Source organism: Oncorhynchus kisutch, unplaced genomic scaffold (assembly GCF_002021735.2).
Source record: "Oncorhynchus kisutch isolate 150728-3 unplaced genomic scaffold, Okis_V2 Okis06b-Okis10b_hom, whole genome shotgun sequence".
Lineage (NCBI taxonomy): Eukaryota > Metazoa > Chordata > Actinopteri > Salmoniformes > Salmonidae > Oncorhynchus > Oncorhynchus kisutch.
The window spans coordinates 9,222,759-9,244,405 of NW_022261983.1; the positions used below are offsets into that span (position 1 = coordinate 9,222,759).

A 21,647-nucleotide genomic window follows, 5' to 3' on the forward strand; every position below is an offset into this window, starting at 1 on the left:
GGGACAGCAGACTGAGCGTAATGCTCTGTGTGTTTGGTCCTAACCCCCACCTCTCTCTAACTTCCAGCGTCTGAAGAATGAGATAGCAGAAGTGACCAGTGAGATCGAGAACCTGGGTTCCACAGAGGAGAGGTGAGTGTGTAACAGTATGGAATCAGGTTTCCTTAGGGTTCCTTAAGGTTCTTCAGGGTTCCTTGTGGTTCTTCAGGATTCCTTGTGTTTTTTAGGGTTCTTCTGGGTTCCTTAGGGTTCTTCAGGGTTCCTTACCATCTCCTATCTCCGACAGTCCAAATTGCTTCTTTGTTTGTATTCCATTAACCTAGAAAATGACTGTTGTTAAATATTTGCACCTTACTGTCCAGATAGTACCAACCCTCTTCCCCTCCCCAAAACACCACGCACACACATGCACGCACAGGCATGTGCTCACACACACACGCTTGCTCACACACACAATCACACTGCCACATACACACACATTCACTGACTAGTGCTTTTAAATGTTTGATCAGCCACGCCCACCGTGATGGGGGGGGCTATTCAATAATGCAGAGGTGTTTGGGTAGAGCAGACAATGGAGGGTCCCTAGGGAGGGAAGAAGTGAAGGGTACTTTGGAGTGTGGGCCGTGGGGTACTCAAGTTGAGGGGGATCCCACCCCATTCCACCACTCACTTCTTTTTCAGACATACACTTTTGTTTGCTCTGGCCATTTACTAATTTGTATAAAGAGCTGGCTTTCTGAGTCATCTGAGCCTTTACCAGTCCATGTGTCAAAGACCATCAGGTGGTGAAACTGTTGCTTTTGTTTCTGTGAATAACCAACTCCTGTAGCTTTGGAAATGGGCCGTTGTTCAATAGGGGTCATCTGTTATAACTGACGCTGGGGAGTACTGTAGTTCCCAATGACAACAGCCAAAGGAATAAGTCATCAAAGAGGAAGTCTGGTGACCTTTGGCTAGCCGGGGCAAGGTGACGTAAGCATGGTGACAGTGAAGAGTGCTTATTGTTGAGTCACCATTTCATCTGGAATGTTGTCATCAGTTGGAGCAGTTTTAACTGCCAAGGTGATGACAAAATGTTCAATTCATGAAAGTATTATTTTAACTAATAAGTGAATGAACACATAATATTGACCCAATGTGAGATGAGTAAATAGATCATGGAGATCAATGTGTGTGATTTGAAATGAAAAGACAAATGAAAATATTTACATGGCATCACACAAACACTTATTCGTGGGGCTGTTTCCCAGACCCTGATTAAGTCTAGCGCTGGACTGAAAAGCCTGGAATATCTCCTCTGAAAGTGTTTCCCAGACCCTGATTAAGTCTAGCGCTGGACTGAAAAGCCTGGAATATCTCCTCTGAAAGTGTTTCCCAGACTCTGATTAAGTCTAGGACAGAAAAGCATGGAATATCTCCTCTGAATGTGTTTCCCAGACTCTGATTAAGTCTAGGACAGAAAAGCCTGGAATATCTCCTCTGAAAGTGTGTCAAATCAAATAAAATTTTATTTGTCACATACACATGGTTAGCAGATGTTAATGCGAGTGTAGCGAAATGCTTGTGCTTCTAGTTCCGACAATGCAGTAATAACCAACAAGTAATCTAACTAACAATTCCAAAACTACTGTCTTATACACAGTGTAAGGGGATAAAGAATATGTACATAAGGATATATGAATGAGTGATGGTACAGAGCAGCATAGGCGAGATACAGTAGATGATATCGAGTACAGTATATACATATGAGATGAGTATGTAAACAAAGTGGCATAGTTAGTGGCTAGTGATACATGTATTACATAAGGATGCAGTCAATGATATAGAGTACAGTATATACGTATGCATATGAGATGAATAATGTAGGGTAAGTAACATTATATAAGGTAGCATTGTTTAAAGTGGCTAGTGATATATTTACATCATTTCCCATCAATTCCCATTATTAAAGTGGCTGGATTTGAGTCAGTGTCATTGTCAGTGTGTTGGCAGCAGCCACTCAATGTTAGTGGTGGCTGTTTAACAGTCTGATGGCCTTGAGATAGAAGCTGTTTTTCAGTCTCTCGGTCCCAGCTTTGATGCACCTGTACTGACCTCGCCTTCTGGATGATAGCGGGGTGAACAGGCAGTGGCTCGGGTGGTTGGTGTCCTTGATGATCTTTATGGCCTTCCTGTAACATCGGGTGGTGTAGGTGTCCTGGAGGGCAGGTAGTTTGCCCCCGGTGATGCGTTGTGCAGACCTCACTACCCTCTGGAGAGCCTTACGGTTGAGGGCGGAGCAGTTGCCGTACCAGGCGGTGATACAGCCCGACAGGATGCTCTCGATTGTGCATCTGTAGAAGTTTGTGAGTGCTTTTGGTGACAAGCCGAATTTCTTCAGCCTCCTGAGGTTGAAGAGGCGCTGCTGCGCCTTCTTCACGATGCTGTCTGTGTGAGTGGACCAATTCAGTTTGTCTGTGATGTGTATGCCGAGGAACTTAAAACTTGCTACCCTCTCCACTACTGTTCCATCGATGTGGATAGGGGGGTGTTCCCTCTGCTGTTTCCTGAAGTCCAGGGTCTCCCAGACCCTGATTAAGTCTAGGACAGAAAAGCATGGAATATCTCCTCTGAAAGTGTTTCCCAGACCCTGATTAAGTCTAGGACTGAAAAGCCTGGAATATCTCCTCTGAAAGTGTTTCCCAGACCCTGATTAAGTCTAGGACAGAAAAGCATGGAATATCTCCTCTGAATGTGTTTTGTAGTGCAATAATACTTTCATGAATTGAACATGTTGTCATCACCTTGGCAGTTAAAACTGCTCCCATGTAATCTGTATCCAGGAAACCAGCCCTGACAGCATCACAGATGGGGGATACAATAATAATCTCTAATTCATTTCATATTATTCAAATGGCTACCCAGACTATTTGCATTGACCCCCTTTTTACACTACTGCTACTCTCTGTTTATTATCTATGCATAGTCACTTTACCCCTACCTACATGTACATATTACCTGGATGAACCTGTACCCCCTCATATTGACTCAGTACCTGTACCCCTTCATATTGACTCAGTACCGGTACCCCCCCACATTGACTCAGTACCTGTACCCCCTCACATTGACTCAGTACCTGTACCCCCCCATATTGACTCAGTACCTGTACCCCCTCACATTGACTCAGTACCTCTACCACCTCACATTGACTCAGTACCTCTACCACCTCACATTGACTCAGTACCGGTACCCCCTCACATTGACTCAGTACTGGTACCCCCTCACATTGACTCAGTACTGGTACCCCCTCACATTGACTCAGTACCGGTACCCCCTCACATTGACTCAGTACTGGTACCCCCTCACATTGACTCAGTACCTCTACCCCCTCACATTGACTCAGTACCGGTACCCCCTCACATTGACTCAGTACTGGTACCCCCTCACATTGACTCAGTACCTCTACCCCCTCACATTGACTCAGTACTGGTACCCCCTCACATTGACTCAGTACTGGTACCCCCTCACATTGACTCAGTACCGGTACCCCCTCACATTGACTCAGTACCGGTACCCCCTCACATTGACTCAGTACTGGTACCCCCTCACATTGACTCAGTACCGGTACCCCCTCACATTGACTCAGTACCGGTACCCCTCACATTGACTCAGTACCGGTACCCCCTCACATTGACTCAGTACCGGTACCCCCTCACATTGACTCAGTACCGGTACCCCCTCACATTGACTCAGTACCGGTACCCCCTCACATTGACTCAGTACCGGTACCCCCTCACATTGACTCAGTACCGGTACCCCCTCACTTTGACTCAGTACCGGTACCCCCTCACATTGACTCAGTACCGGTACCCCTCACATTGACTCAGTACCGGTACCCCCTCACATTGACTCAGTACCTGTACCCCCCATATTGACTCAGTACCTGTACCCCCTCACATTGACTCAGTACCTCTACCACCTCACATTGACTCAGTACCTCTACCACCTCACATTGACTCAGTACCGGTACCCCCTCACATTGACTCAGTACTGGTACCCCCTCACATTGACTCAGTACCTCTACCCCCCTCACATTGACTCAGTACTGGTACCCCCTCACATTGACTCAGTACCTCTACCCCCTCACATTGACTCAGTACCGGTACCCCCTCACATTGACTCAGTACTGGTACCCCCTCACATTGACTCAGTACCTCTACCCCCTCACATTGACTCAGTACCGGTACCCCCCTCACATTGACTCAGTACTGGTACCCCCTCACATTGACTCAGTACCTCTACCCCCTCACATTGACTCAGTACTGGTACCCCCCTCACATTGACTCAGTACTGGTACCCCCTCACATTGACTCAGTACCGGTACCCCCTCACATTGACTCAGTACCGGTACCCCTCACTTTGACTCAGTACCGGTACCCCCTCACATTGACTCAGTACCGGTACCCCCTCACATTGACTCAGTACCGGTACCCCCTCACATTGACTCAGTACCTGTACCCCCCCATATTGACTCAGTACCTGTACCCCCTCACATTGACTCAGTACCTCTACCACCTCACATTGACTCAGTACCTCTACCACCTCACATTGACTCAGTACCGGTACCCCCTCACATTGACTCAGTACTGGTACCCCCTCACATTGACTCAGTACCTCTACCCCCTCACATTGACTCAGTACTGGTACCCCCTCACATTGACTCAGTACCTCTACCCCCTCACATTGACTCAGTACCGGTACCCCTCACATTGACTCAGTACTGGTACCCCCTCACATTGACTCAGTACCTCTACCCCCTCACATTGACTCAGTACCGGTACCCCCTCACATTGACTCAGTACTGGTACCCCCTCACATTGACTCAGTACCTCTACCCCCTCACATTGACTCAGTACTGGTACCCCCTCACATTGACTCAGTACTGGTACCCCCTCACATTGACTCAGTACCGGTACCCCCTCACATTGACTCAGTACCGGTACCCCCTCACTTTGACTCAGTACCGGTACCCCCTCACATTGACTCAGTACCGGTACCCCCTCACATTGACTCAGTACCGGTACCCCCTCACATTGACTCAGTACCTGTACCCCCCCATATTGACTCAGTACCTCTACCACCTCACATTGACTCAGTACCTCTACCACCTCACATTGACTCAGTACCGGTACCCCCTCACATTGACTCAGTACTGGTACCCCCTCACATTGACTCAGTACCTCTACCCCCTCACATTGACTCAGTACTGGTACCCCCTCACATTGACTCAGTACCTCTACCCCTCACATTGACTCAGTACCGGTACCCCCTCACATTGACTCAGTACTGGTACCCCCTCACATTGACTCAGTACCTCTACCCCCTCACATTGACTCAGTACCGGTACCCCCTCACATTGACTCAGTACTGGTACCCCCTCACATTGACTCAGTACCTCTACCCCCTCACATTGACTCAGTACTGGTACCCCCTCACATTGACTCAGTACTGGTACCCCCTCACATTGACTCAGTACCGGTACCCCCTCACATTGACTCAGTACCGGTACCCCCTCACATTGACTCAGTACTGGTACCCCCTCACATTGACTCAGTACCGGTACCCCCTCACATTGACTCAGTACCGGTACCCCCTCACATTGACTCAGTACCGGTACCCCCTCACATTGACTCAGTACCGGTACCCCCTCACATTGACTCAGTACCGGTACCCCCTCACATTGACTCAGTACCGGTACCCCCTCACATTGACTCAGTACCGGTACCCCCTCACTTTGACTCAGTACCGGTACCCCCTCACTATGACTCAGTACCGGTACCCCCTCACATTGACTCAGTACCGGTACCCCCTCACATTGACTCAGTACCGGTACCCCCTCACATTGACTCAGTACCGGTACCCCCTCACTTTGACTCAGTACCGGTACCCCCTCACTTTGACTCAGTACCGGTACCCCCTCACATTGACTCAGTACCGGTACCCCCTCACATTGACTCAGTACCGGTACCCCCTCACATTGACTCAGTACCGGTACCCCCTGTATATAGCCTCCTTATTGTTATTTATTGTGTTACTTTTTTCTTTTACTTTAGTTTATTTAGCAAATATTTTCTTACTTTGCGTTGTTGGTTCCGTGTATGTGACAAATACAATTTAATTCGATTCTATTTGATTTAATGTTGCAGGAAAAACATGCAGAGGAACAAACAAGTGGCCATGGGCCGAAAGAAATTCAACATGGACCCTAAAAAGGTGAGTATCAAATAGACCAGGGCTGGTTTCCCAAAAGCATCGCAGCACCAACATCATATTCATTCTATTGAAACTAAATGCACGAAAGATGATCTTAGTGCTACGATGCATTTGAGAATCCCAGCCCAGGGTTATTCACATCTGACCCTACGAGGTCCGGATCCTGCTGGTTGGGTTCTATCTGATCATTATTCCACCCACCTGGTGTCCATGGTCTAAATCAGTCCCTGGTTAGAGGGGAACAAGGAAACAAGGCAATGTAACTGGCTTCCAGGTTCAGAGTTGAATTGGAGGGAAATAGACATTCTGAATGTGTCCTGTGGGTTTGATATAGTTGTGCTGTTCCAGGTTGTGGGTTTTTTGCATTACCACTGAGCCAACTCTCAGATCTGACAATGTGTGGAGAAGTGTTTGACATTTCAGGAACCACAATAACAATTGTAGTGACCTTAACCAAACGCCTAGCAACCTCATCAATCAAGAGGTTCCATCCTCTTGACATTATGGTATGGATCGTACCCGTGTTTGAGTCTCGGTCGGGATCACCCCCGATTTAGCTAAAATATGATTTCAATCTTTTGATATGTGCCGCACGGCTACAATCAATACGACCTGGAACGCCCCTGTTGTAACGAGGGTCTGACACGGGATATATGTTGTATTTTCTCAGGGGATTAAGTTCCTGATTGAGAACGACCTGCTTAAGCACACCAGCTCTGACATCGCCCAGTTCCTGTACAAGGGGGAGGGGCTAAACAAGACCGCCATCGGAGACTACCTTGGGGAGAGGTCAGTGGGGGCAAGATGCATGCTACGTCTCTTTATGTGGTTGTGTGGGGGGGGGGGGGGTGCTTGTCATGTTTGTGTTTCTGTGTGTGTTGTGTGGTTCAGAAGGACGTCACTTATTTCCTGTCAAAGATGTCCCATTTCCAGATCACATACTTTCCTCTGTCAGGTTAGGCACATCCCCTTTCCCCCAACGGCCCTTTCCCCCCAACGGCCCTTTCCCCCCAATGCCCTTTCCCCCTTTCCCCCAACGGCCCTTTCCCCCCAACGGCCCTTTCCCCCCAACGGCCCTTTCCCCCCAACGGCCCTTTCCCCCCAACGGCCCTTTCCCCCCAACGGCCCTTTCCCCCCAACGGCCCTTTCCCCCCAATGCCCTTTCCCCCTTTCCCCCAACGGCCCTTTCCCCCAACGGCCCTTTCCCCCAACGGCCCTTTCCCCCCAACGGCCCTTTCCCCCCAACGGCCCTTTCCCCCAACGGCCCTTTCCCCCCAACGCCCCTTTCCCCCCAACGGCCCCTTTCCCCCCAACGCCCCTTTCCCCCCAACGGCCCTTTCCCCCCCCCAACAGCCCTTTCCCCCCAACGCCCCTTTCCCAGAGCTGAGTTGTGTTTATTAGGTCATGAACACCACCCAGATATCGTCATGCTCTGTCCAATTGGTATAAATAAATTTCTGATTCCAGTGGGGGGAGGGGCAGACTGTGTGTGTGCTCTCCCTGATTGGTCAGGAATCCCCCAGGGCAGAGCTGGTTTTGACCCTGTCAGGGATAGGTCCTGGGAGGCCTCCTGTCTATCTCAGGGGGAGTATCACTAACTCCAAAGGCCACAGATGTCAAGAAGAGTGATGTCATGCTAGAGGTGTCACCATGTGCGTGTGTGTCCCTCCCCCAGTTTTTATTGATTGTGTGAGCATATACATACGTGTGTACGAGCATTTGTGTGTCTGGCTGTGTGTCTAAATGTCTGTGTGTTTGTCATTTTTTGTGTCTGTGTCTCTACACTCAAATAATTGAACAATGATTTCAGAAAATCATTACTAAACAAATTCTATTATTTTCCCTACAGAGATGAGTTCAACCTCCAGGTCCTCCATGACTTTGTGGAGCTCCATGAATTCACCGACTTGAACCTGGTCCAGGCCCTGAGGTAAGAGCCTCCCAGTGGGGCTTTATAACCATCCAGGCCCTGAGGTAAGAGCCTCCCAGTGGGGCTTTATAACCATCCAGGCCCTGAGGTAAGAGCCTCCCAGTGGGGCTTTATAACCATCCAGGCCCTGAGGTAAGAGCCTCCCAGTGGGGCTTTATAACCATCCAGGCCCTGAGGTAAGAGCCTCCCAGTGGGGCTTTATAACCATCCAGGCCCTGAGGTAAGAGCCTCCCAGTGGGGCTTTATAACCATCCAGGCCCTGAGGTAAGAGCCTCCCAGTGGGGCTTTATAACCATCCAGGCCCTGAGGTTAGAGCCTCCCAGTGTGGCTTTATAACCATCCAGGCCCTGAGGTAAGAGCCTCCCAGTGGGGCTTTATAACCATCCAGGCCCTGAGGTTAGAGCCTCCCAGTGGGGCTTTATAACCATCCAGGCCCTGAGGTAAGAGCCTCCCAGTGGAGCTTTATAACCATCCAGGCCCTGAGGTAAGAGCCTCCCAGTGGGGCTTTATAACCATCCAGGCCCTGAGGTAAGAGCCTCCCAGTGGGGCTTTATAACCATCCAGGCCCTGAGGTAAGAGCCTCCCAGTGGAGCTTTATAACCATCCAGGCCCTGAGGTAAGAGCCTCCCAGTGGGGCTTTATAACCATCCAGGCCCTGAGGTAAGAGCCTCCCAGTGGGGCTTTATAATCATCCAGGCCCTGAGGTAAGAGCTTCCCAGTGGGGCTTTATAATCATCCAGGCCCTGAGGTAAGAGCCTCCCAGTGGGGCTTTATAACCATCCATGCCCTGAGGTAAGAGCCTCCCAGTGGGGCTTTATAACCATCCAGGCCCTGAGGTAAGAGCCTCCCAGTGGGGCTTTATAACCATCCAGGCCCTGAGGTAAGAGCCTCCCAGTGGAGCTTTATAACCATCCAGGCCCTGAGGTTAGAGCCTCCCAGTGTGGCTTTATAACCATCCAGGCCCTGAGGTAAGAGCCTCCCAGTGGGGCTTTATAACCATCCAGGCCCTGAGGTTAGAGCCTCCCAGTGGGGCTTTATAACCATCCATGCCCTGAGGTAAGAGCCTCCCAGTGGGGCTTTATAACCATCCAGGCCCTGAGGTTAGAGCCTCCCAGTGGGGCTTTATAACCATCCAGGCCCTGAGGTAAGAGCCTCCCAGTGGGGCTTTATAACCATTCAGGCCCTGAGGTTAGAGCCTCCCAGTGGGGCTTTATAACCATCCAGGCCCTGAGGTAAGAGCCTCCCAGTGGGGCTTTATAACCATCCAGGCCCTGAGGTAAGAGCCTCCCAGTGGGGCTTTATAACCATCCAGGCCCTGAGGTAAGAGCCTCCCAGTGGGGCTTTATAACCATCCAGGCCCTGAGGTAAGAGCCTCCCAGTGGGGCTTTATAACCATCCAGGCCCTGAGGTAAGAGCCTCCCAGTGGGGCTTTATAACCATCCAGGCCCTGAGGTAAGAGCCTCCCAGTGGGGCTTTATAACCATCCAGGCCCTGAGGTAAGAGCCTCCCAGTGGAGCTTTATAACCATCCAGGCCCTGAGGTAAGAGCCTCCCAGTGGGGCTTTATAACCTGTACAAATTGCTTCTACAAATCACACAAACACACACACTCAAAACGTCTCTGAGCCAAAGCACAGACTTCTATCAAAACCTCTTCCTGATATAGAATTGTCCTATACTTACCTAACGTTGTCATTATCCTCCTGATATAGTATTGTCCTATAGTTACCTAACGTTGTCATTAGCCTCCTGATATAGTATTGTCCTATACTTACCTAACGTTGTCATTATCCTCCTGATATAGCATTGTCCTATAGTTACCTAACTTTGTCATTATCCTCCTGATATAGCATTGTCCTATAGTTACCTAACGTTGTCATTATCCTCCTGATATAGCACTGTCCCATAGTTACCTAACGTTGTCATTATCCTCCTGATATTGCACTATCCTATAATTACCTAACGTTGTCATTATCCTCCTGATATAGCATTGTCCTATAGTTACCTAACGTTGTCATTATCCTCCTGATATAGCATTGTCCTATAGTTACCTAACGTGGTCATTATCCTCCTGATATAGCATTGTCCTATAGTTACCTAACGTTGTCATTATCCTCCTGATAAAGCATTGTCATATAGTTGCCTAACGTTGCTATTAATCATTCGATGTTTGGGTTATTGTATAGGTACACTCCCTGGAAAAGACGCTAGTCTACTTCCTGTTTCTGTAGTGAGGCAGCTTAAGTTAGATAAAGAGACCTCCAGTCAGTGCATTTCACTAAGTTAGATAAAGAGACCTCCAGTCAGTGCATTTCACTAAGTTAGATAAAGAGACCTCCAGTCAGTGCATTTCACTAAGTTAGATAAAGAGACTTCCAGTCAGTGCATTTCACTAAGTTAGATAAAGAGACCTCCAGTCAGTGCATTTCACTAAGTTAGATAAAGAGACCTCCAGTCAGTGCATTTCACTAAGTTAGATAAAGAGACTTCCAGTCAGTGCATTTCACTAAGTTAGATAAAGAGACCTCCAGTCAGTGCATTTCACTAAGTTAGATAAAGAGACCTCCAGTCAGTGCATTTCACTAAGTTAGATAAAGAGACCTCCAGTCAGTGCATTTCACTAAGTTAGATAAAGAGACCTCCAGTCAGTGCATTTCACTAAGTTAGATTAGAGACCTCCAGTCAGTGCATTTCACTAAGTTAGATAAAGAGACCTCCAGTCAGTGCATTTCACTAAGTTAGATTAGAGACCTCCAGTCAGTGCATTTCACTAAGTTAGATAAAGAGACCTCCAGTCAGTGCATTTCACTAAGTTAGATAAAGAGACCTCCAGTCAGTGCATTTCACTAAGTTAGATAAAGAGACTTCCAGTCAGTGCATTTCACTAAGTTAGATTAGAGACCTCCAGTCAGTGCATTTCACTAAGTTAGATTAGAGACCTCTAGTCAGTGCATTTCACTAAGTTAGATAAAGAGACCTCCAGTCAGTGCATTTCACTAAGTTAGATAAAGAGACTTCCAGTCAGTGCATTTCACTAAGTTAGATAAAGAGACTTCCAGTCAGTGCATTTCACTAAGTTAGATAAAGAGACTTCCAGTCAGTGCATTTCACTAAGTTAGATAAAGAGACTTCCAGTCAGTGCATTTCACTAAGTTAGATAAAGAGACTTCCAGTCAGTGCATTTCACTAAGTTAGATAAAGAGACTTCCAGTCAGTGCATTTCACTAAGTTAGATAAAGAGACCTCCAGTCAGTGCATTTCACTAAGTTAGATTAGAGACCTCCAGTCAGTGCATTTCACTAAGTTAGATAAAGAGACCTCCAGTCAGTGCATTTCACTAAGTTAGATTAGAGACCTCCAGTCAGTGCATTTCACTAAGTTAGATAAAGAGACTTCCAGTCAGTGCATTTCACTAAGTTAGATAAAGAGACCTCCAGTCAGTGCATTTCACTAAATTAGATAAAGAGACCTCCTGTCAGTGCATTTCACTAAGTTAGATAAAGAGACCTCCAGTCAGTGCATTTCACTAAGTTAGATAAAGAGACCTCCAGTCAGTGCATTTCACTAAGTTAGATTAGAGACCTCCAGTCAGTGCATTTCACTAAGTTAGATAAAGAGACCTCCAGTCAGTGCATTTCACTAAGTTAGATAAAGAGACCTCCAGTCAGTGCATTTCACTAAGTTAGATAAAGAGACTTCCAGTCAGTGCATTTCACTAAGTTAGATAAAGAGACCTCCAGTCAGTGCATTTCACTAAGTTAGATTAGAGACTTCCAGTCAGTGCATTTCAATAAATTAGATAAAGAGACCTACAGTCAGTGCATTTCAATAAGTTAGATTAGAGACCTCCAGTCAGTGCATTTCAATAAGTTAGATTAGAGACTTCCAGTCAGTGCATTTCACTAAATTAGATTAGAGACTTCCAGTCAGTGCATTTCACTAAGTTAGATTAGAGACTTCCAGTCAGTGCATTTCACTAAATTAGATTAGAGACTTCCATTCAGTGCATTTCACTAAGTTAGATAAAGAGACCTCCAGTCAGTGCATTTCACTAAGTTAGATTAGAGACTTCCAGTCAGTGCATTTCACTAAATTAGATAAAGAGACTTCCATTCAGTGCATTTCACTAAGTTAGATAAAGAGACCTCCAGTCAGTGCATTTCACAAAGTTAGATTAGAGACTTCCAGTCAGTGCATTTCACTAAGTTAGATTAGAGACTTCCAGTCAGTGCATTTCACTAAGTTAGATTAGAGACCTCCAGTCAGTGCATTTCACTAAATTAGATTAGAGACTTCCAGTCAGTGCATTTCACTAAGTTAGATAAAGAGACCTCCAGTCAGTGCATTTCACTAAGTTAGATAAAGAGACCTCCAGTCAGTGCATTTCACTAAATTAGATAAAGAGACCTCCAGTCAGTGCATTTCACTAAGTTAGATAAAGAGACCTCCAGTCAGTGCATTTCACTAAGTTAGATAAAGAGACCTCCAGTCAGTGCATTTCACTAAGTTAGATAAAGAGACCTCCAGTCAGTGCATTTCACTAAGTTAGATAAAGAGACCTCCAGTCAGTGCATTTCACTAAGTTAGATAAAGAGACTTCCAGTCAGTGCATTTCACTAAGTTAGATAAAGAGACCTCCAGTCAGTGCATTTCACTAAGTTAGATTAGAGACCTCCAGTCAGTGCATTTCACTAAGTTAGATAAAGAGACCTCCAGTCAGTGCATTTCACTAAGTTAGATAAAGAGACTTCCAGTCAGTGCATTTCACTAAGTTAGATAAAGAGACCTCCAGTCAGTGCATTTCACTAAGTTAGATTAGAGACCTCCAGTCAGTGCATTTCACTAAGTTAGATAAAGAGACCTCCAGTCAGTGCATTTCACTAAGTTAGATAAAGAGACTTCCAGTCAGTGCATTTCACTAAGTTAGATAAAGAGACCTCCAGTCAGTGCATTTCACTAAGTTAGATTAGAGACCTCCAGTCAGTGCATTTCACTAAGTTAGATAAAGAGACCTCCAGTCAGTGCATTTCACTAAGTTAGATAAAGAGACCTCCAGTCAGTGCATTTCACTAAGTTAGATTAGAGACTTCCAGTCAGTGCATTTCAATAAATTAGATTAGAGACTTCCAGTCAGTGCAGTTTACTAAGTTAGATTAGAGACTTCCAGTCAGTGCATTTCACTAAGTTAGATTAGAGACTTCCAGTCAGTGCATTTCACTAAATTAGATAAAGAGACCTACAGTCAGTGCATTTCAATAAGTTAGATTAGAGACCTCCAGTCAGTGCATTTCAATAAGTTAGATTAGAGACTTCCAGTCAGTGCATTTCACTAAGTTAGATTAGAGACTTCCAGTCAGTGCATTTCACTAAATTAGATTAGAGACTTCCAGTCAGTGCATTTCACAAAATTAGATTAGAGACTTTCATTCAGTGCATTTCACTAAGTTAGATAAAGAGACCTCCAGTCAGTGCATTTCACTAAGTTAGATTAGAGACTTCCAGTCAGTGCATTTCACTAAGTTAGATTAGAGACTTCCAGTCAGTGCATTTCACTAAGTTAGATTAGAGACCTCCAGTCAGTGCATTTCACTAAGTTAGATAAAGAGACCTCCAGTCAGTGCATTTCACTAAGTTAGATAAAGAGACCTCCAGTCAGTGCATTTCAATAAGTTAGATTAGAGACTTCCAGTCAGTGCATTTCACTAAATTAGATTAGAGACCTCCAGTCAGTGCATTTCCCTAAGTTAGATTAGAGACTTCCAGTCAGTGCATTTCACTAAGTTAGATTAGAGACTTCCAGTCAGTGCATTTCACTCAATTAGATTAGAGACCTCCAGTCAGTGCATTTCACTAAGTTAGATTAGAGACTTCCAGTCAGTGCATTTCACTAAGTTAGATTAGAGACTTCCAGTCAGTGCATTTCACTAAGTTAGATAAAGATACCTCCAGTCAGTGCATTTCACTAAGTTAGATAAAGAGACCTCTAGTCAGTGCATTTCACTAAGTTAGATAAAGAGACTTCCAGTCAGTGCATTTCACTAAGTTAGATAAAGAGACTTCCAGTCAGTGCATTTCACTAAGTTAGATTAGAGACTTCCAGTCAGTGCATTTCACTAAGTTAGATAAAGAGACCTCCAGTCAGTGCATTTCACTAAGTTAGATTAGAGACTTCCAGTCAGTGCATTTCACTAAGTTAGATAAAGAGACTTCCAGTCAGTGCATTTCACTAAGTTAGATAAAGAGACCTCCAGTCAGTGCATTTCACTAAGTTAGATTAGAGACTTCCAGTCAGTGCATTTCACTAAGTTAGATAAAGAGACCTCTAGTCAGTGCATTTCACTAAGTTAGATAAAGAGACTTCCAGTCAGTGCATTTCACTAAGTTAGATAAAGAGACCTCCAGTCAGTGCATTTCACTAAGTTAGATAAAGAGACCTCCAGTCAGTGCATTTCACTAAGTTAGATTAGAGACTTCCAGTCAGTGCATTTCACTAAGTTAGATAAAGAGACCTCCAGTCAGTGCATTTCACTAAGTTAGATTAGAGACCTCCAGTCAGTGCATTTCACTAAGTTAGATAAAGAGACCTCCAGTCAGTGCATTTCACTAAGTTAGATAAAGAGACCTCCAGTCAGTGCATTTCACTAAGTTAGATAAAGAGACTTCCAGTCAGTGCATTTCACTAAGTTAGATAAAGAGACCTCCAGTCAGTGCATTTCACTAAGTTAGATTAGAGACTTCCAGTCAGTGCATTTCAATAAATTAGATAAAGAGACCTACAGTCAGTGCATTTCAATAAGTTAGATTAGAGACCTCCAGTCAGTGCATTTCAATAAGTTAGATTAGAGACTTCCAGTCAGTGCATTTCACTAAATTAGATTAGAGACTTCCAGTCAGTGCATTTCACTAAGTTAGATTAGAGACTTCCAGTCAGTGCATTTCACTAAATTAGATTAGAGACTTCCATTCAGTGCATTTCACTAAGTTAGATAAAGAGACCTCCAGTCAGTGCATTTCACTAAGTTAGATTAGAGACTTCCAGTCAGTGCATTTCACTAAATTAGATAAAGAGACTTCCATTCAGTGCATTTCACTAAGTTAGATAAAGAGACCTCCAGTCAGTGCATTTCACAAAGTTAGATTAGAGACTTCCAGTCAGTGCATTTCACTAAGTTAGATTAGAGACTTCCAGTCAGTGCATTTCACTAAGTTAGATTAGAGACCTCCAGTCAGTGCATTTCACTAAATTAGATTAGAGACTTCCAGTCAGTGCATTTCACTAAGTTAGATAAAGAGACCTCCAGTCAGTGCATTTCACTAAGTTAGATAAAGAGACCTCCAGTCAGTGCATTTCACTAAATTAGATAAAGAGACCTCCAGTCAGTGCATTTCACTAAGTTAGATAAAGAGACCTCCAGTCAGTGCATTTCACTAAGTTAGATAAAGAGACCTCCAGTCAGTGCATTTCACTAAGTTAGATAAAGAGACCTCCAGTCAGTGCATTTCACTAAGTTAGATAAAGAGACCTCCAGTCAGTGCATTTCACTAAGTTAGATAAAGAGACTTCCAGTCAGTGCATTTCACTAAGTTAGATAAAGAGACCTCCAGTCAGTGCATTTCACTAAGTTAGATTAGAGACCTCCAGTCAGTGCATTTCACTAAGTTAGATAAAGAGACCTCCAGTCAGTGCATTTCACTAAGTTAGATAAAGAGACTTCCAGTCAGTGCATTTCACTAAGTTAGATAAAGAGACCTCCAGTCAGTGCATTTCACTAAGTTAGATTAGAGACCTCCAGTCAGTGCATTTCACTAAGTTAGATAAAGAGACCTCCAGTCAGTGCATTTCACTAAGTTAGATAAAGAGACTTCCAGTCAGTGCATTTCACTAAGTTAGATAAAGAGACCTCCAGTCAGTGCATTTCACTAAGTTAGATTAGAGACCTCCAGTCAGTGCATTTCACTAAGTTAGATAAAGAGACCTCCAGTCAGTGCATTTCACTAAGTTAGATAAAGAGACCTCCAGTCAGTGCATTTCACTAAGTTAGATTAGAGACTTCCAGTCAGTGCATTTCAATAAATTAGATTAGAGACTTCCAGTCAGTGCAGTTTACTAAGTTAGATTAGAGACTTCCAGTCAGTGCATTTCACTAAGTTAGATTAGAGACTTCCAGTCAGTGCATTTCACTAAATTAGATAAAGAGACCTACAGTCAGTGCATTTCAATAAGTTAGATTAGAGACCTCCAGTCAGTGCATTTCAATAAGTTAGATTAGAGACTTCCAGTCAGTGCATTTCACTAAGTTAGATTAGAGACTTCCAGTCAGTGCATTTCACTAAATTAGATTAGAGACTTCCAGTCAGTGCATTTCACAAAATTAGATTAGAGACTTTCATTCAGTGCATTTCACTAAGTTAGATAAAGAGACCTCCAGTCAGTGCATTTCACTAAGTTAGATTAGAGACTTCCAGTCAGTGCATTTCACTAAGTTAGATTAGAGACTTCCAGTCAGTGCATTTCACTAAGTTAGATTAGAGACCTCCAGTCAGTGCATTTCACTAAGTTAGATAAAGAGACCTCCAGTCAGTGCATTTCACTAAGTTAGATAAAGAGACCTCCAGTCAGTGCATTTCAATAAGTTAGATTAGAGACTTCCAGTCAGTGCATTTCACTAAATTAGATTAGAGACCTCCAGTCAGTGCATTTCACTAAGTTAGATTAGAGACCTCCAGTCAGTGCATTTCACTAAGTTAGATAAAGAGACCTCCAGTCAGTGCATTTCACTAAGTTAGATAAAGAGACCTCCAGTCAGTGCATTTCAATAAGTTAGATTAGAGACTTCCAGTCAGTGCATTTCACTAAATTAGATTAGAGACCTCCAGTCAGTGCATTTCCCTAAGTTAGATTAGAGACTTCCAGTCAGTGCATTTCACTAAGTTAGATTAGAGACTTCCAGTCAGTGCATTTCACTCAATTAGATTAGAGACCTCCAGTCAGTGCATTTCACTAAGTTAGATTAGAGACTTCCAGTCAGTGCATTTCACTAAGTTAGATTAGAGACTTCCAGTCAGTGCATTTCACTAAGTTAGATAAAGATACCTCCAGTCAGTGCATTTCACTAAGTTAGATAAAGAGACCTCTAGTCAGTGCATTTCACTAAGTTAGATAAAGAGACTTCCAGTCAGTGCATTTCACTAAGTTAGATAAAGAGACTTCCAGTCAGTGCATTTCACTAAGTTAGATTAGAGACTTCCAGTCAGTGCATTTCACTAAGTTAGATAAAGAGACCTCCAGTCAGTGCATTTCACTAAGTTAGATTAGAGACTTCCAGTCAGTGCATTTCACTAAGTTAGATAAAGAGACTTCCAGTCAGTGCATTTCACTAAGTTAGATAAAGAGACCTCCAGTCAGTGCATTTCACTAAGTTAGATTAGAGACTTCCAGTCAGTGCATTTCACTAAGTTAGATAAAGAGACCTCTAGTCAGTGCATTTCACTAAGTTAGATAAAGAGACTTCCAGTCAGTGCATTTCACTAAGTTAGATAAAGAGACCTCCAGTCAGTGCATTTCACTAAGTTAGATAAAGAGACCTCCAGTCAGTGCATTTCACTAAGTTAGATTAGAGACTTCCAGTCAGTGCATTTCACTAAGTTAGATAAAGAGACCTCCAGTCAGTGCATTTCACTAAGTTAGATTAGAGACCTCCAGTCAGTGCATTTCACTAAGTTAGATAAAGAGACCTCCAGTCAGTGCATTTCACTAAGTTAGATAAAGAGACCTCCAGTCAGTGCATTTCACTAAGTTAGATAAAGAGACCTCCAGTCAGTGCATTTCACTAAGTTAGATAAAGAGACCTCCAGTCAGTGCATTTCACTAAGTTAGATAAAGAGACCTCCAGTCAGTGCATTTCACTAAGTTAGATAAAGAGACCTCCAGTCAGTGCATTTCACTAAGTTAGATAAAGAGACCTCCAGTCAGTGCATTTCACTAAGTTAGATAAAGAGACCTCCAGTCAGTGCATTTCACTAAGTTAGATAAAGAGACCTCCAGTCAGTGCATTTCACTAAGTTAGATAAAGAGACCTCCAGTCAGTGCATTTCACTAAGTTAGATAAAGAGACCTCCAGTCAGTGCATTTCACTAAGTTAGATAAAGAGACCTCCAGTCAGTGCATTTCACTAAGTTAGATAAAGAGACCTCCAGTCAGTGCATTTCACTAAGTTAGATAAAGAGACCTCCAGTCAGTGCATTTCACTAAGTTAGATAAAGAGACCTCCAGTCAGTGCATTTCACTAAGTTAGATAAAGAGACTTCCAGTCAGTGCATTTCACTAAGTTAGATAAAGAGACCTCCAGTCAGTGCATTTCACTAAGTTAGATAAAGAGACCTCCAGTCAGTGCATTTCACTAAGTTAGATAAAGAGACCTCCAGTCAGTGCATTTCACTAAGTTAGATAAAGAGACCTCCAGTCAGTGCATTTCACTAAGTTAGATAAAGAGACTTCCAGTCAGTGCATTTCACTAAGTTAGATTAGAGACTTCCAGTCAGTGCATTTCACTAAGTTAGATAAAGAGACCTCCAGTCAGTGCATTTCACTAAGTTAGATAAAGAGACTTCCAGTCAGTGCATTTCACTAAGTTAGATTAGAGACTTCCAGTCAGTGCATTTCACTAAGTTAGATAAAGAGACCTCCAGTCAGTGCATTTCACTAAGTTAGATTAGAGACTTCCAGTCAGTGCATTTCACTAAGTTAGATAAAGAGACCTCCAGTCAGTGCATTTCACTAAGTTAGATAAAGAGACTTCCAGTCAGTGCATTTCACTAAGTTAGATAAAGAGACCTCCAGTCAGTGCATTTCACTAAGTTAGATAAAGCAAACAGGAGTTGTTCTGGCTCAGACAAGGCTTACCTACTTTACATGAGAAACAATGGTCCCACTTTCACACCCTCATCAGTAGATAACAAAGGCTTTTAGTCGTCTAGATATGTGTATCAACCTACTGGTCAAAAGAAGTGCACTACGTAGGAAATAGTGCCATTTGGTATTTAGCCAAAGTTAGTAGTTGAACGATGGTATTGCTGACTGACCTCTCTTTCTCCTCCCCTAACAGACAGTTCCTGTGGAGCTTCCGGCTGCCTGGCGAGGCCCAGAAGATCGACCGCATGATGGAGGCTTTCGCCCAGAGATACTGCCAGTGTAACCCTGGCGTCTTCCAGTCCACAGGTAGGACCACAGGCTTGGACCTCAGTACCAGGCATGTAGTGAAGGGTCAAGGAGATTTACACTAAAGCATTGTTACAGCTAGGGCCACCGCCTGTCATGGTGATGGACAATTGAAGGGTTAATCCAGTCATTCTTCAGTGTACAGGTACAATAATAGAATGCCATTCTAGGAGTATTATTCCTGCTGTATTTAGCAGGCATGGTGAAGCACAGACCTGGGTTCAAATACTATTCAAAGTCATTAAAAATAGTTCATTTGCGCTTGATTGAGCTTGCCTGGCTTAATGGACCAATAGAATAGTCCCAATACTCCAAAACCCTCCCACCTGGTACTCTGGAGAGACAAAAGCAAACACTAAAAGTATTTGAAAGATTTCTAATAGCATGTGAACCCAGGCCTGGTGCAGTATGTGAACCCAGGCCTGGTGCAGTATGTGAACCCAGGCCTGGTGCAGTATGTGAACCCAGGCCTGGTGCAGTATGTGAACCCAGGCCTGGTGCAGTATGTGAACCCAGGCCTGGTGGGGTGTGTGAACCCAGGCCTGGTGCAGTATGTGACCCCAGGCCTGGTGCAGTATGTGAACCCAGGCCTGGTGGGGTGTGTGAACCCAGGCCTGGTGCAGTATGTGAACCCAGGCCTGGTGCAGTATGTGAACCCAGGCCTGGTGCAGTATGTGAACCCAGGCCTGGTGCAGTATGTGAACCCAGGCCTGGTGGGGTGTGTGAACCCAGGCCTGGTGCAGTATGTGAACCCAGGCCTGGTGGGGTGTGTGAACCCAGGCCTGGTGCAGTATGTGAACCCAGGCCTGGTGGGGTGTGTGAACCCAGGCCTGGTGCAGTATGTGAACCCAGGCCTGGTGGGGTGTGTGAACCCAGGCCTGGTGCAGTATGTGAACCCAGGCCTGGTGGGGTGTGTGAACCCAGGCCTGGTGCAGTATGTGAACCCAGGCCTGGTGCAGTATGTGAACCCAGGCCTGGTGCGGTGTGTGAACCCAGGCCTGGTGCAGTATGTGAACCCAGGCCTGGTGCAGTATGTGAACCCAGGCCTGGTGCGGTGTGTGAACCCAGGCCTGGTGCAGTATGTGAACCCAGGCCTGGTGCAGTATGTGAACCCAGGCCTGGTGCAGTATGTGAACCCAGGCCTGGTGCAGTATGTGAACCCAGGCCTGGTGGGGTGTGTGAACCCAGGCCTGGTGGGGTATGTGAACCCAGGCCTGGTGCAGTATGTGAACCCAGGCCTGGTGCGGTGTGTGAACCCAGGCCTGGTGCGGTGTGTGAACCCAGGCCTGGTGCGGTATGTGAACCCAGGCCTGGTGCAGTATGTGAACCCAGGCCTGGTGGGGTGTGTGAACCCAGGCCTGGTGCGGTGTGTGAACCCAGGCCTGGTGCGGTATGTGAACCCAGGCCTGGTGCAGTATGTGAACCCAGGCCTGGTGCAGTGTGTGAACCCAGGCCTGGTGCCGTGTGTGAACCCAGGCCTGGTGCCGTGTGTGAACCCAGGCCTGGTGCCGTGTGTGAACCCAGGCCTGGTGCGGTGTGTGAACCCAGGCCTGGTGCGGTGTGTGAACCTGGAAGGGTGTTTGGTGTGTTCACAGGGACATTGTGTCCATGGCAGACGGCTGCTTGTTACATGGATGCAGATGGATGTGAATAATTCATGGTCTTCTCTCTCTGAGACAAACAGGACAGATAATGGAAAGTGCTACTGCTGTGTCAGCCAGCCTCTGACCACATTGTCTCTCTGCACACGCCTGCATACACACATGCACACACACACACACACACATGTATGCACACACCACACACACATGTATGCACACACCGCACAGACATACACACATGCATGCACAAAGACACACACACACACACTAAGAGTCACACACACACACTGAGCGACACACACACACTTAGCGACACACACAAAAACTGAGCGACACACACACACACTGAGCGACACACACACAAACTGAGCGACACACACACACACACTGAGCGACACACACACAAACTGAGCGACACACACACACACACTTAGCGACACACACAAACTGAGCGACACACACAGACTTAGCGACCAACACATTCTTTCATGCCGGTCCAGCTCACCCTCTTCCTTAACAGGGTCTCTCTCTCTGAATGTAGTCTCCTGTCCTTTAAGCTCCAGTCATTTACATGTTTTGATCCTATTGTCCGGGAGAATCTTTATTCCGAAGTTGTCGTGGTAACACTTTATATTTGCGAGCAC

The 21,647-nt window shown here is 45.3% G+C and overlaps 1 protein-coding gene across 4 annotated transcripts in view; it reads left to right on the forward strand.

The window, feature by feature from the left end:
• LOC109879561 (cytohesin-1) overlaps positions 1-21,647 on the forward strand; it is a 118,826-nt gene that overhangs the window by 78,340 nt on the left and 18,839 nt on the right. For all 4 annotated transcript variants that reach the window (XM_031813807.1, XM_031813805.1, XM_031813806.1 and 1 more), the window contains exons 3-7: positions 68-132; positions 6,189-6,255; positions 6,926-7,044; positions 8,105-8,185; positions 19,290-19,402. In XM_031813807.1, coding sequence (XP_031669667.1) covers positions 68-132; positions 6,189-6,255; positions 6,926-7,044; positions 8,105-8,185; positions 19,290-19,402 — 445 coding nt within the window. The remainder of the gene's footprint in view (positions 1-67; positions 133-6,188; positions 6,256-6,925; positions 7,045-8,104; positions 8,186-19,289; positions 19,403-21,647) is intronic.